The following is a 14,236-nucleotide window of genomic DNA, read 5'->3' on the forward strand; positions in this document are numbered from 1 at the left end:
ATGTTTACACTGCTTAGTGGGTGAAACACACTTGCATTTTGATGAAAGGGTGTATTTTTGCAAGTTTGCTTGAATCTGGCCCAAAATGTTATAGACAGGGAGTTCAAGTTGTGTATCACTCAGTGACTGTTCACGGAACATCGGTGTAAAAATAACCCTGTGGCAGATGTCACAACCCTCTCTGTGGACTACTGAAAAGTAATGTTAAACTAGGAACGATGCTTCCCTCTACTGGAAATGAGCTAACTCAACATGAACCTGATATTGCATCACAACGAAAAGCCCCAACAGGGTAGTTCCATTACAATTATTTGGCAAATCATGCTGCTACAACAACCTTCAGACAAAAAAAGTGCCAACTTCTGAAAAGATAAGTTTGACAGTAAAATACTGAACAATAAAGGGTAGGCTAAACTTTGTGGAAATGATAGTGAAATATTTGACCTAAGATTCTAGAGCAGTGAAACTGCTGTATAAGGCTATAACAAAACAAAAAAATAATCTAATCTGGGGAACGCCAATAGCAACACTGTAGGGAATGTTGTGCACTATGATACTATACATCCTGTCATATTACACTAGTATGTGGGATCAGGATTATCCATTTTTGTAGACCAGTGACCTATGTTCATGCAGCCAGAGATGTAAGAGGAAGCAAGACATTCCACTCACGAATATTTATTTCTGGTTCATCTAGTCAATGAACAGACCCCGCTACTGTCACATTGGTCTACGGGAGAACCACCCCTTGAGCAGACTAACCATATCCCCCCCCAATGGTAAAGATGTCATCACTTATCCATCTTTGATTCATGCCACCCTTACCTACAGTAAGCCCTGATCTGTTAAAATAATAAAAGCTATCATGGAACCCTTGCTCTCAAATCATGATCAGGCTACAAAACCCAATCCAAATAAGAGAAACATTCCACCTCTTAATATTTCAATCTAATGAAAAAACATCAAAATTACTGTAGTGGCACTGTAGGCCTACAAATAAGCTACAGTCCTAAGTACAGGCTGAAACCCACCCGTAGCCCTCCTACCCACCCCTGTGGATCTGAAACTATTGGATAGGCATAAGCAATATAGTGAAAATCCCGCCAAGCCGTTCAAATCTACAGGAGTGCACAGGGGGGCCATGGCTCAGTGTAAAATTCAGCAAACGTAGGTGAGCATTCCAAACACTGTACATTAGCAGCACACCATTTAGTTCCAGTGATGACCGAATCAGTACGCCGCTGCTACTTTGTCCCTGTACAGTACATTTCTGTACGCTTCTCTTCTGACAAAAGGAGAGCAATCATTCAAATCAAACCTATTAAGGTTCTACTTCAGCAGTTTAGCCTACCTAGCAGCAGTAGGTGGGAATTGTATGTTCAAAATAGGATCATCAACGCGACAGGTGGCATCCATTTAGAGTACTTTAAAATAAACTACCATTACAGTTAACTTAGGTCCACAACATGTCTACACACATTGGTCATTGAACAAGAAAAACACAAATCTTCACCTTGAACACATTTTTATTTTTTCTTAAACTGCACAAGTGAGATGTGGGACCATTGCAGATGAACTGATGGGGCGTCTGCACCCCAGGCGTTGGTTTGGCATCTCACAACTTCGCCGGGCACTGCAAGGAAAGATGTGGGAATTCATTACATTTATGCACGTACCATTTTTTTAAACAGCAAAATAACAGACCCAAGGACACAATTGACACCTATTCCTGGGATGACATACAAGTGGAAGTAGAGCCGAATGATTTCCCAGTCCACCGACACAATTATTTACCTTATACCCCAAAGTAATACTTTTAGAGACCGTGGTGAGTGGTGTTGACTTCCCTTGAGGGACATTGATAGCAACATTGGTTTATAGTTCCCTTAGATTTTCACACCAAAAGCTACTTCAGGAATGGGCACCCCTCCTGCAGGATTGCATTCCAGCCCTACTTCGACACACCTGATTCCTAAACTGCTCCTCACGACCACGATTAACTGAATCAGGCTGAAGCAAAAACATGCCCACCCAACTACCGTCTAGGAGTACACACGACTGCCTTAATATCAGGGCTTTCCAACCCTGTTCCTGGAGAACTACGATCCTGTATGTTCACGGCAACCCTGATTCGAATAATTAGCTGGTTGATATGCTTAATCAGGTGAGTTCCAACTGGTGTTGGCGTGATCCTACAGGAGTATAGCTCTCCAGGAACCGGGTTGGAGAGCCCTGCTTGACCTGGACAATAGTATGGCCCACACCTTTATCGCAGCCTCCTGGCTTCTCTTTCAGACTCCAGAAGTGTCAGCACATCACCCTCTCTGACCGGCCCCTTCACATTCCTGATGATCGACCGGTTGCTGTCATCCATGAACTCCACACGGACCTGAGACAGACAGGATACATTAGAACATGCAACAGCCACACACTACACTGTTTACAGATTCCATAACACAGAACCATGGACCTAAATAATATATCTGATCACACCGTGTTAACTAGTGCATTTCTATTAATAAATTGCATTTCAATGTATTGACAGTTGGGATACACATCTGTCATTGATTTAGCTACCTACTTTGTTTTACCATGACATGTTAGCTGGCTAATTTAGTGACCTTTTGCCACAACCAATCTAACTATGCAGGATACTTATACATTAGCATGTGGTATAGCCAGAAGAACAGACGTGGAATCAAGGACTACTAGTTAGTGCACAATACATCACCATTAGCAAGCTAACTTTGCTAACCATCAACATTGATTGTCTGATTGGCTATCAAGTTAGCTAATACTACTAGCGTTTCAGTAACACATACCTGGGTGCACTGTCCCTGGGAACCAGTTCTCCCGAGCACCTTGGTGACCTGGAGGAGTGTAAAACGGTTAGTTAGCCAACTACACATCTGAGGTAACGTGGGATGTAAGAGTGCCTGTTTTTCAGTTAAATTACCCAGCGAGTTTTAAGCTAGATAAATTAATGGTTGCTGTAATTTAGCACTTCCAGCACGCGCAGCTCACCAAGCTATGAGGCTCCGTTCAAGTATAAACGTGGCAGGAACTTTTTTTTTAAATTAGCTCAAAAGAAACACTGAGTATTTACGAATGTACACATTAATATCTTGAAAGTCTCTTAAATATGATTGCGTTTTCTTACTCTTGCAAGCTTGATCGGCTGCACGCGGCTGGCATCCATATTGTCAGGTTGACTGGAAAGGAAGTCACGTGGTGAGAATACGGTATATATTCAAACTCTAATCCAAAATATTTTCAATTTTTAATACATTTACGCACTTTATAATTATATTATTTCATATTATGTATGATATGCTTTCAAAAATACATCTCCCTGGATTAAAAACATAGTATTATTAAAATAAATGTACATTTCCGGTTCCGGTATTGTGGTTCATTCCACTCCATAAAATAGGCGGATGGGGGGGATGAATAATCAGTATAATGCCTTTGATTTCTAATTATAGTTACATAAAAAATATATATTATTTTATAGGTATATTTTCATCGCAAAGACAAAGCCCGCTAAACTAATTAAAGCAGTGTGGAGTCTCACATCAATATAAAGTTGAATTTCGAAGGACTAGACAAAACAAATGCACTTGTAATGGCACTTACAAATATAGTCTATCAATAAAATGTGTCTATCAATGAAAATTTGAAGGATGTTTAATTTTTAATTATTATTATTATTTTTTTAATTAACCTTTATTTAACTAGGCAAGTCAGTTATGAACAAATTCTTATTTACAATGATGGCCTACCAAAAGGCAAAAGGCCTCCTGCAGGGACGGGCTGGGATTAAAAATACAAAATAAAAATAAAATATAGGACAAAACACATCACGACAAGAGAGACACCACAACACTACATAAAGTGAGACCTAAGACAACAACATAGCATGGGAGCATCACAGCATGGTAGCAACACAACATGGTACAAACATTATTGGGCAAAGACACCGGCAAGAAGGTAGAGACAACAATACATCAGGCGAAGCAGCCACAACTGTCAGTAAGTGTCCATAATTGAGTCTTTGAATGAAGAGATCGAGGTAAAACTGTCCACTTGAGTGTTTTTTTTCAGCTCGCTCCAGTCGCTAACTGCAGCGAACTGAAAAGAGTAGCGACCCAGGGATGTGTGTGCTTTGGGGACCTATAACAGAATGTGACTGGCAGAATGGGTGTTGTATGTGGAGGATGAGGGCTGCAGTAGGTATCTCAGATAGGGCGGAGTGAGGCCTAAAATTGTTTATAAATAAGCACCAACCAGTGGGTCTTGCGACGGGTATACAGAGATGACCAGTTTACAGAGGAGTATAGAGTGCAGTGATGTGTCCTATAAGGAGCATTGGTGGCAAATCTAATGGCCGAATGGTAAAGAACATCTAGCCGCTGGAGAGCACCCTTACCTGCCGATCTATAAATTAAGTTTCTGTAATCTAGCATGGGTAGGATGGTCATCTGAATCAGGGTTAGTTTGCCAGCTGGGGTGAAAGAGAGTGATTACGATAGAGGAAACCAAGTCTAGATTTAACCTTAGCTGCAGCTTTGATATGTGCAGAGAGAAGGACAGTGCACCGTCTAGCAATACTCCCAAGTACTTGTATGAGGTGACTACCTTAAACTCTAAACCCTCAGAGGTAGTAATCACACCAGTTGAGAGAGGGGCATTCTATTTACCAAACCACATGACGTTTGTTTTGGAGGTGTTCAGAACAAGGTTAAGGGCAGAGCTTACATTTACATTGTTTACTAACATTGGAGTAAAACAAGCTTATATTTTGGGGTTGAACTATGCTCACGAGGCATTTATAAATTATGTTCTTCAAGAAACATAGGGTACATATCATTAATTTATTAGGTCCAAAAATGGATGTAGTAACAGCAGATTGCTACTTTAATGTAGAAATACTGTCTATAGGCCAGTGGAAATAAGGGGGAATTGATCTGCACGATAAAATTGCAACCAATGGGATTAATGTGAAATGATGGAGGTTGGAATGAATGCATAGATATGAAGGTATACGTGAGGTTGTTTACTGTGATTCCTTTCTGTCCAGTTTGAACTGCATGTACCTGTAAGCCTTTAATAGCCCTGTCACAAATGAACGACTGCTGTCTCTGCTCTGCATTTCCCTCCTCCCAGCACCAAATCCTTAAATCACAACACTAATCCTCACTGACAGTATTTTTAACTCCTGTTAGGATAGAAAGAACAGCAATGAAATTAGAGAATCAGTGAGGAGGATGAATCCCCAACTCATGCTCTAGATCGTCTTGCACGTCCAATCAAACACGGCATAGCTTTTCCTCTCCCTGCTGAATTTGGAAGAAAAAGGATGAAGAAAATCATCCTTTTGTTGTTCTTCATTTCGAGGAATGAAAAACGTGTGGGATATTGGATTTACTGGTAATGTCTTTCTTTAATGACTTAACTTTCACTGGGTGAGCAAGATTTATTTTCTTCTCATAGATTTCCAATGGAACAACCTTCAAGAAACCCTTGCCACCTAAAAAAGTGGCGCTCCAGTTTGTTTGCCAGTGTGAAGCTGAACACCAGCTTATCCCAGAGCGCAGAGAAACCAGACACTACCTTCCCTTTTGGGCAGGAAAGCTCTGTGAAAGCATGGACGTCTATGGACTACCTAGGCAGCCCTGCTCCTCAGACAGTGGTTCTGAAGGAGAAAAGGCCAGAGAAGAAAAGGGAGAAAGAAAAATGTGTCGCCAGACAATCCAACATATTCACAATCAGTGTCAGTGGGAAAGTCTTTCAATTCCCAATCCACCTAGTTCTCCTCTACTCAAAAACCAGGATTGGCTCTCTGGCCCTCTGTACCGATCCTATGAAGAGGATGACACTCTGTGACGACTATTCGGTCCGCAAAAATGAGTTCTTCTTTGACCGGGACACCACTTTCTTCCATTACATCTTCCACTTCTGCTGCAGTAATGTCATGTGGGTGATGGAGAGTCTATGCCCGCTCAATTTTGAGGAGGAGATGAACGTCTGGGGTCTGCGCATTAGGGACACTCCGAGGTGTTGCCGCATCCTGTTTGAAGAAAAGGTGGATGAGATCAAAGATGGCTTGAAGGTCAACCATCGACGAGATCAAGCCGGCCCACTGGGGCGGGGAGGCCATGTTCAAGACCATGTTCCTGGGGAGGGGTGGGGGGATTCCGCAAGGCCCTCTGGGACCTGATGGAGAACCCTTACTCCTCATTAGTGGCTAAGGGCTTCGCCGTGTTCTCCAATATTTTCGTCCTCATCTCCATTGTGGCGATGACCCTCAACACGGTGAAGGAGCTGAGGAAGTACACCATCTACGGCAAGACTTACATGGAGTGTGTGGAGATCGTCTCCATCGTATTCTTCACCTTTGAGTACCTATTGAGGCTGCTCACCACCTGTGACATCAAAGACTTTGTGAAAAGTGCTCTAAACTTTGTGGACCTTTTGGCTGACGGCCCTACTTCATCCAGATTATTTTTGAGATTTTCACAGACGTAAATGATGCCAGTGCCCAGGAGGACCTGAAGACCATGGCCTGGGTCAGCAAGGTTAGCAAGGTGCTCAAGGTGGTCAAGCTCATGCGCATCTTCCGCATCCTCAAGTTGGCCAAGCATTCCACGGGCATGCGAGCGTTTGTCTTCACCATCCGGCAGTGCTCAGAGCAGGTGTGCTGCCTTTTCCTGTTCATTATCCTGGGCATCTTCACCTTCTCGGCCCTCATGCACTCTGTGGAGCTGGACCAGCCAGGCACCCCCTTCAGCAGCATAACTGACGCTTGGTGGTGGGCCGCTGTGAGTAAACAACTCCATCTTCTTTATGTTTTGTCTTCTGTACAATATGCTCTATGTTTCATTTCTTCTCCTATGGTATGCCACTTCTATTTTAGCAACACACTTTTGGTCATGTAGTCTATGTGGACACCTGCTCATCAAAAATCTAATTTCAAAATCATGGGAATTAATATGGAGCTGGTCCCCCTTTTGCTGCTATAACAGCTTCCACTCTTCTGGGAAGGCTTTCCACTAGATGTTGCAACATTGCTGCGGGGACTTGCTTCCATTCAGCCACAAGAGCATTGGTGACGTGGGCATTGATGTTGGGTGATTAGGCCGGGCTCACAGTCGATGTTCCAATTCATCCCAAAGGTGTTCGATGTGGTTGAAGTCAGGGCTCTGTGCACGCCAGTCATGTTCTTCCACACCGATCTCGACACACCATTTCTGTATGGACTTCGCCTTGTGGACGAGGGCATTGTCATGCTGAAACAGGAAAGGGCCTTCCCCAAAATTTTTACCTGCTACGCGCTTCAGCACTCGGCGGTCCCATTCTGTGAGCATGTGTGGCCTACCACTTCGCGGCTGAGCCGTTGTTGCTCCTAGGCGTTTCCACTTCACAATAACAGCACTTACAGTTGGCAAACTGACCGTGCCATGTTGAAAGTCACTGAGTTCTTCAGTAAGGCCATTCTACTGCCATTGTTTATCTATGGAGATTACATGGCTGTGTGATCAATTTTATACACCTGTCAGCAGCGGGTTTGGCTGAAATAGCCGAATCCACAGACTTTTGTGTATTTGCAAATGGCTTTTTCAGGCATTTACCTCTTCTTTGAACTCTCAATTGATGTAGCCAGTGGCAGTATACATAAAGGATCAATTTCCTGTTTGTGGTTAACTTTCATCATGCGGAAAGAGGCATAACAAGATTTTCATGACAAAAATGCTTTTCTGTTTTGAATTTCTCAGTATCATATTGTAAGTCTTTGTTGTTCCCAGAACTGTTTCCGTACCTGACATACTGTTCATGATTAGTGCTGTAACTAACATCTGTAACATCTGTAACTAACATCCACTATAATCATGACCTAGATCAGTGATTAATGTCAGGCTTACTCCCAAGTGCTGTGTGATAATGTTTTTTTAAAGAAGGGCTAATAATGTTTTTTTTAAACCTATACAGCGCAGAAAATATTGCAAGTTTTAAGGAGTTTGGTGTGGGCTTGTTTCCTTTACCTAGGCTCCTTCATTTGGTTGAATCCAGATTCAAGTGGAAATATGCAGTATGTTCTCTCAGCATAGAAACCAGGGTGTCCTGTATAGTATGTGGCATTTACTGAGATGTTCTTTGAGATTAACAACACAACACCATTTCCCTCTTTGTCCTACAGGTCAGTATCTCCACTGTGGGCTATGGTGACGTGGTGCCCATCTCCTATATGGGTCGCTGCGTGGCATTTGTGCTGCATCTCCTTTGGCATCATCCTCAATGGAATGCCCATCTCAATCCTCTTCAACAAGTTCTCCGACCACTACACCAAGCTCAAGGCCCAGGAGTACACCCAGACCACAGGCCCAAGAGTACGCACCTTTCGGATCAAGAAACGTTTGCGGCGAAAGTTCGATGGCTGCTTCGAACCACAGCCTTCGGACGGCTCTGACAATCGTTACACCGCGTACCATCCGAGCAGGAATTAGAACCGTGTGGGTGTTGAGTGAGATCCTAACGCCAATGCTGGTTACTAACCTTAAATGCCTTTCTCGCCCTCACGCTGGAAACCCCATCTGCCTCTGACAATGTTCTAAGCCTGAGGCTGTAGGAAAGTAAATGTCGGGCAGAGGAGGCGTCGGGATCGGTTTCTAAGAATAGCACCTGATGCAGCTAAGCTGAGCGGAATCAACTTTTTTTTATCAGGCATTCATGCCTATAATTGTGTAATGAACAACATTTATTAGGCAACGTTGCACAAACCACTATAGGAGCTGAGGGATGGACTGCATCCATTGGAGTGTTTACTAATAAATATTTGTTTTTTGGCCTAAGTAGGTCTAAAATATCTATCAAATGTGCTGGCTGTCAATATCGAAATCAGCACATGAAATTAGGCCTTCTTAGTTTATTATAACGTGGTAAAATACACTATTGCAGTTTGGTGATACTTTCTGTAGGTAGTTACTTCTCAGTTCCAGTCAGAAAATGAACATTCAACTAATGAATTGAAATGTATTAGAAAACTACAATATTTACAGTATAGTAGAACTGAACCCAACTCTGACATGGTACTAAGCACTACCCTAAATCTCTACATTATGGGCAATAATCAGTTAAAGCTATACTATACTTAAAATGTATTCAAATAGACAGTACTACAGTGCCTTCAGAAAGTTTGGATACCCCTTGACTTATTCCACATTTTGTTGTGTTACAGCTTGAATTCAACATTTATTAAATTGGTTGTTTCTCACTTATCTACACACAATACACCATAATGACAAATTGAAAACATGTTTTTTGAAATATTAGATCATTTATCAAAAATATGGTACATAAATATCTAATTTACATAACTATTCAACCCCTCTGAGTCAATACCTGTTAGAATCATCTTTGGCAGCGATAACAGCTGTGAGTCTTTCTGGTTAAGTCTCTAAGAGCTTTCCACACCTGGATTGTTCAACATTTAACCATTATTCTTTTCAAAGGTCTTCAAGCTCTGTCAAATTGGTTGTTGATCATTGCTAGACAACCATTTTCAGGTCTTGTATTGGATTTGCCCCAAACATAACACTTTGTATTCAGGACAAAAAGTAAATTGCAATGCCACATTTTTTGCAGTATTACTTTAGTGCCTTGTTGTAAACAGGATATTTATTATTATTCCTTTTCCCTCCGTCAATTAGGTTAGAATTGTGGAGTAACTACAATGTTGTGGATCCATCCTCAGTTTTCAGAGCCATTAAACTCTGCAACTGTTTTAAAGTCACCATTGGCCTCATAGTGAAATCACTGAGCAGTTTCCTGAGTTAGGAAGGACGCCTGTCACTTTGTAGTGACTGGGTGTATTGATAGACCATACAAAGTTGAATAACTTCACCATGCTCAAAGGGATATGCAATGTCTGCTTTTTTAATCTACCAATTTGCGAGGCATTGGAAAACCCTCCTGGTCTTTGTGGTTGAATCTGTGTTTGAAATTCACTGCTCGACTGAGTGACCTTACAGATATTTGTATGTGTGAGGTACAGAGATAAGGTAGTCACTCAAAAATTATGTTAAACTCTATTTCTGCACACAGAGTGAGTTTATGTAATTTATTATGTGACTTGTTGAGCACATTTTTATTCCTGAACTTATTTAGGCTTGGGGATGAATACTTATTGACTCAAAAACATAATTCCACTTTGAGATTATGGGGTATTATTTGTAAGCCAGTGACACAAAATCTCAATTTAATCCATTTTAAATTCAGGCAGTAACACAACAAAATGTGGAAAAAGTCAAGGGGTGTGAATACTTTCTGAAGGCACTGGATACACTGTAGTACTGTATACAGGACTCAATTGCAATAAATAGACTATGCAATGGTTGCAAAGAATGTGCAAAGAATAAAAGTTATTTCATCTCAACTGTTCAGCATGTTGAATGTCTCACATCCGCACAGACTGCCGGCTAGGAATGTAGTGCATTCATTCTTAAAAGGCTAAGCTGACATATGGAATTGTTTTAAGATAGTATGACCATGTATCATTTAGCATTTTTGTTATATCCAGTACCAGTCAAAAGTTTGGACACACCTACGCATTCCAGGGTTTTTCTTTATTTTGACTATTTTCTACATTGTAGAATAAAAGTGAAGACATCAAAACTATGACATAACACATATGGAATCATGTAGTAACCAAAAAAGTGTTAAACAAATGTTTGAGATTCTTCAAAATAGCCGCCCTTTGCCTTGATGACAGCTTTGCACACTCTTGACATTCTCTCAACCAGCTTCATGAAGTAGTCACCTGGAATGCATTTCAATTAACAGGTGTGCCTTGTTAAAAGTTAATTTGTGGATTTTTTTGTGTTGTGACAAGGTAGGGTTGGTATTCGTCTTTTACCTATTTGTGAGACGCAGAGTAGGTGAATAGCTGATCTCCGCATGTATGGTTCCCACCATGAAGCATGGCGGAGGAGGCGTGATGGTGTGGGGGTGCTTTGCTGTTGACACTGTGTGATTTATTTAAAATTCAAGGCACAGTTAACCAGCACGGCTACCACAGCATTCTGCAGTGATACGCCACCCCATCTAGTTTGCGCTTAGTGGGACTATCATTTGTTTTTCCACACGACATGGCTGTGTAAGGCTGTGTAAGGGCTGGAGTGCTGCATCAAATGACCTGGCTTCCACCTGGCCTCCACAATCACCCGACCTCAACCCAAATGAGTGAAGGAAAAGCAGCCAAAGTGCTCAGCATGTGTGGGAACTCCTTCAAGACTGTTGGAAAATAATTCCTCATGAAGCTGGTTGAGAGAATGCCAAGAGTGTGTAAAGCTGTCATCAAGGCAAATGATGGCTACTCTGAAGAATCTCATTTTTTGGTTACTACATGATTCCATATGTGTTATTTCATAGTTTTGATGTCTTTACAATTTTTCAACAATGTAGAAAATAGTAAAAATAAAGAAAAACCCTTGAATGAGTAGGTGTGTCCTAACGTTTGACTGGTACTGTATACAATTTATTATACATTTTTTACGCATATTTAACCAATATTTGGGGTAGGTACAAAACTACCATCATACCTTCATTCATTTTTTCGGTACCGCTTTCCATAGAGGGATAATAGTTTGTAGGTCAAACCGTTCGGATGCTACAGAAGTTTTCATGAGTAGACTGATTTCCGGGATGTCTCATGGTCTGACTAACACTGCTCTAGCGCTGACACCTTTCACCGCAGATGCAGAAGTGCTACAGAAACAGATACCTCTATCTTTAACTGACATATTTTGATGGGCATTTTTTTAATTATGTAACTTAGATTGTGCATCAATCAACTCTAGGGGGTTAACTATAACATGTTACCACAACTAGTTAATCAGTGATAATATGGAAAGATGAAGCCATCTACAAAAAACAACTGCACATCTGTGTGGGAAATAATAATACATGTTTGATTTAAATAACAATCAAAACAACCTTCTGCTCTACATTGGTAAAACGTATTTGACAATAATTAAATCTATATTCAAGGTTGAAATGTGTGTCTCTCACACAACTACAGACAGAATATTAAGCTACAAGTGACAAATTGAAACATTGTGCGCTCTCTGATATGACATTAATTGAAATCATAATAATGTCAGATATAATAGAATGTGATTGATAGACAAAAGGTTATTTCACTTTCCCAGCTGTCCACCTCCTTGACAATTCCCAGTCAGAAGAAGCGTAGGTTGATTTTGGCAATCATGCGCGCTTCACTGAAATGGCCAGCATGTATCTCGGTCAGCACAGCCTCCTTCTCCTCCTTAGTAAAAAATCAACTTCCTGTGTGGCTGGCCATCCTTCCCTTGTAGGTACATGATTGCCTAACAAGTTGGAAGAGAAGAGTTGTTGAAATACTCAAGTCTAAGTACATTTGCATTGCTGTCTTTCTCTCTCTGTTTCTCTCTCTCTCTGTCTCTCTTCCACTCTCTTCCCACTTCTCTCTCCTTCGCTCACTTTCTTTCTCACCCCCCCTCCCCTCAGCAGCCTTCACTGAACTATATGTATAGCTAGCAACATATAGATGACCAACTAGCTAGATGGAAAATGGTTGTTCATAGCTTAATCTGTCCAATTATCTAATAGAAGTTAACTGCTTAGCGTTACCCTGAATTGTGAATTTCTCTGAATGTTGCGCCTCTTGTCGAGATCAGTGGTGCCTTCATAGTACTTCGCCTGGTTGGAAAGATACAAGAAAATCTCCTCGAGGGATGCCATTGAAGTGCAAGCCACATACAAACAGAAAGCTACAATAACAATTACAGTAGCTAGCTAGCTAGCTAATGTTAGCTAAATAAAACTGTCTGGCTAGCTGGATGGCTAGCTAGTCGACTAGGCAGGCTGAGGTAAATAAGTACAGTAGCTAGCAACGTCAATCTATTGTCATGAATGAGAGATTTCCGCTAGATGGCCAATTTGCAAATTCAAAATGGACTATATTGTAAAAACTCATGAAAACAAAAATGTGCTGTTTTGGTCTTAATTTAAGGTTAGGGTTACGCATTAGAGTAAGCAGTGTGGTTAAGGTTAGGTTTAAAATCTGATTTTATGACTTTGTGGCTGTGCCAGCTAATGACCAGTCTGCAGCGCTGCCTCCAGAACAAGATTCATGACGAAAAATGCCAACCTGCAAGTTCAACATCAATTAAAGTGTCTTCTAGTGTCAACCTGGAGCCAAGTAGGGAAAGACAGGGAATGCACCCAAGGCTACACACACACACACACACACACACACACACACACACACACACACACACACACACACACACACACACACACACACACTGTGAAAGGAGTCCGTGTGACGGCTGTGACTCCACCATGGGACTCCTTGATATTGCTATTCTAGATATGATGCACTTTGAATTTTATTGTCTGCATATTTTATTTTAAGGCGAACAAAACAAGATGTAGCTGAAGCTCAATGCCAAGTACCGCATAATGTGCGTATTCAACAAATGTTTGAAATATGAAGCTGTGGTATGAATGCGCATGGTAAGTCGTTATCCTTGACTTTGTTTTGCACCTGCATCCTGATTTTATTAGCTCCCCTTCTTCTAGATAAGTCCAGACACATAGCCACAGATGCTAAATAACACTTCTCAAAGGAAATATGCAAACTAATCACAGAGAATACATACACATATCAACATTTTCAAAAAATAAAAAGTCCCTAAATGTGAAGATTTATGGAGTAAGTTATGCGCCATATTTTCACAGTAGAGGCTCATCGGGGTTAGATAATGAAATGTTTCATAATGGTAGGACACAACACAGCAACTTTATTATCCATATGTTACAGGGAACAATGGAAATGAGTCTTCCACTCACTCCCTTTTTCTCAGCGCCTGGCCCAGGATTCAAACCAGCCACCTTTCAGCCACCGGTCCAACTCCTTAGCCACTGGGCTACCTATAACAAAAGTGATTTATTATCCATCAGGTCAATATATGGATCACCCTATGGTTTTGGGGCCATAAGAGACTTTTCTTGAATATGAGTAAACTAAATCTTTATAATGAAAAGGAAAAACAATTTCAGATCCCCTGGAAGTATTCATTTTTCTATACTTGCACCACTAACCCCAGTTCATAATCCCCATGCTATAGATCACCATTTGACATGTATTTATCTCAAATGAGAGTTCCAGCCTTGAGGGGAACTCTCTTTTACATGT

At 41.2% G+C, this 14,236-nt stretch overlaps 1 protein-coding gene, 1 long non-coding RNA gene and 1 pseudogene across 2 annotated transcripts; 1 reads left to right on the forward strand and 2 right to left on the reverse strand.

Annotated features, from left to right (window-relative positions):
- Positions 1 to 1,523: 1,523 nt before the first annotated feature.
- On the reverse strand, positions 1,524 to 3,231 carry LOC129814324 (40S ribosomal protein S28). The gene is made up of 4 exons (XM_055867392.1): positions 3,161 to 3,231; positions 2,823 to 2,870; positions 2,265 to 2,389; positions 1,524 to 1,633 (listed from the first exon to the last, which is right to left on the reverse strand). The coding sequence occupies exons 1-3, from the start codon at positions 3,197 to 3,199 to the stop codon at positions 2,267 to 2,269; spliced, it is 210 nt and encodes a 69-aa protein (XP_055723367.1). The 5' UTR covers positions 3,200 to 3,231; the 3' UTR covers positions 1,524 to 1,633; positions 2,265 to 2,266.
- A 184-nt stretch (positions 3,232 to 3,415) lies between these two features.
- On the forward strand, positions 3,416 to 11,380 carry LOC129814323 (potassium voltage-gated channel subfamily V member 2-like; annotated as a pseudogene).
- A 417-nt stretch (positions 11,381 to 11,797) lies between these two features.
- Positions 11,798 to 13,085, reverse strand: LOC129814325 (uncharacterized). The gene is made up of 2 exons (XR_008753244.1): positions 12,667 to 13,085; positions 11,798 to 12,383 (listed from the first exon to the last, which is right to left on the reverse strand). It is a non-coding gene; the product is annotated as an uncharacterized LOC129814325 (long non-coding RNA).
- Between the last annotated feature and the right edge of the window lie 1,151 nt (positions 13,086 to 14,236).

This window comes from Salvelinus fontinalis, chromosome 17 (assembly GCF_029448725.1).
Source record: "Salvelinus fontinalis isolate EN_2023a chromosome 17, ASM2944872v1, whole genome shotgun sequence".
Taxonomy (NCBI): Eukaryota; Metazoa; Chordata; class Actinopteri; order Salmoniformes; family Salmonidae; genus Salvelinus; species Salvelinus fontinalis.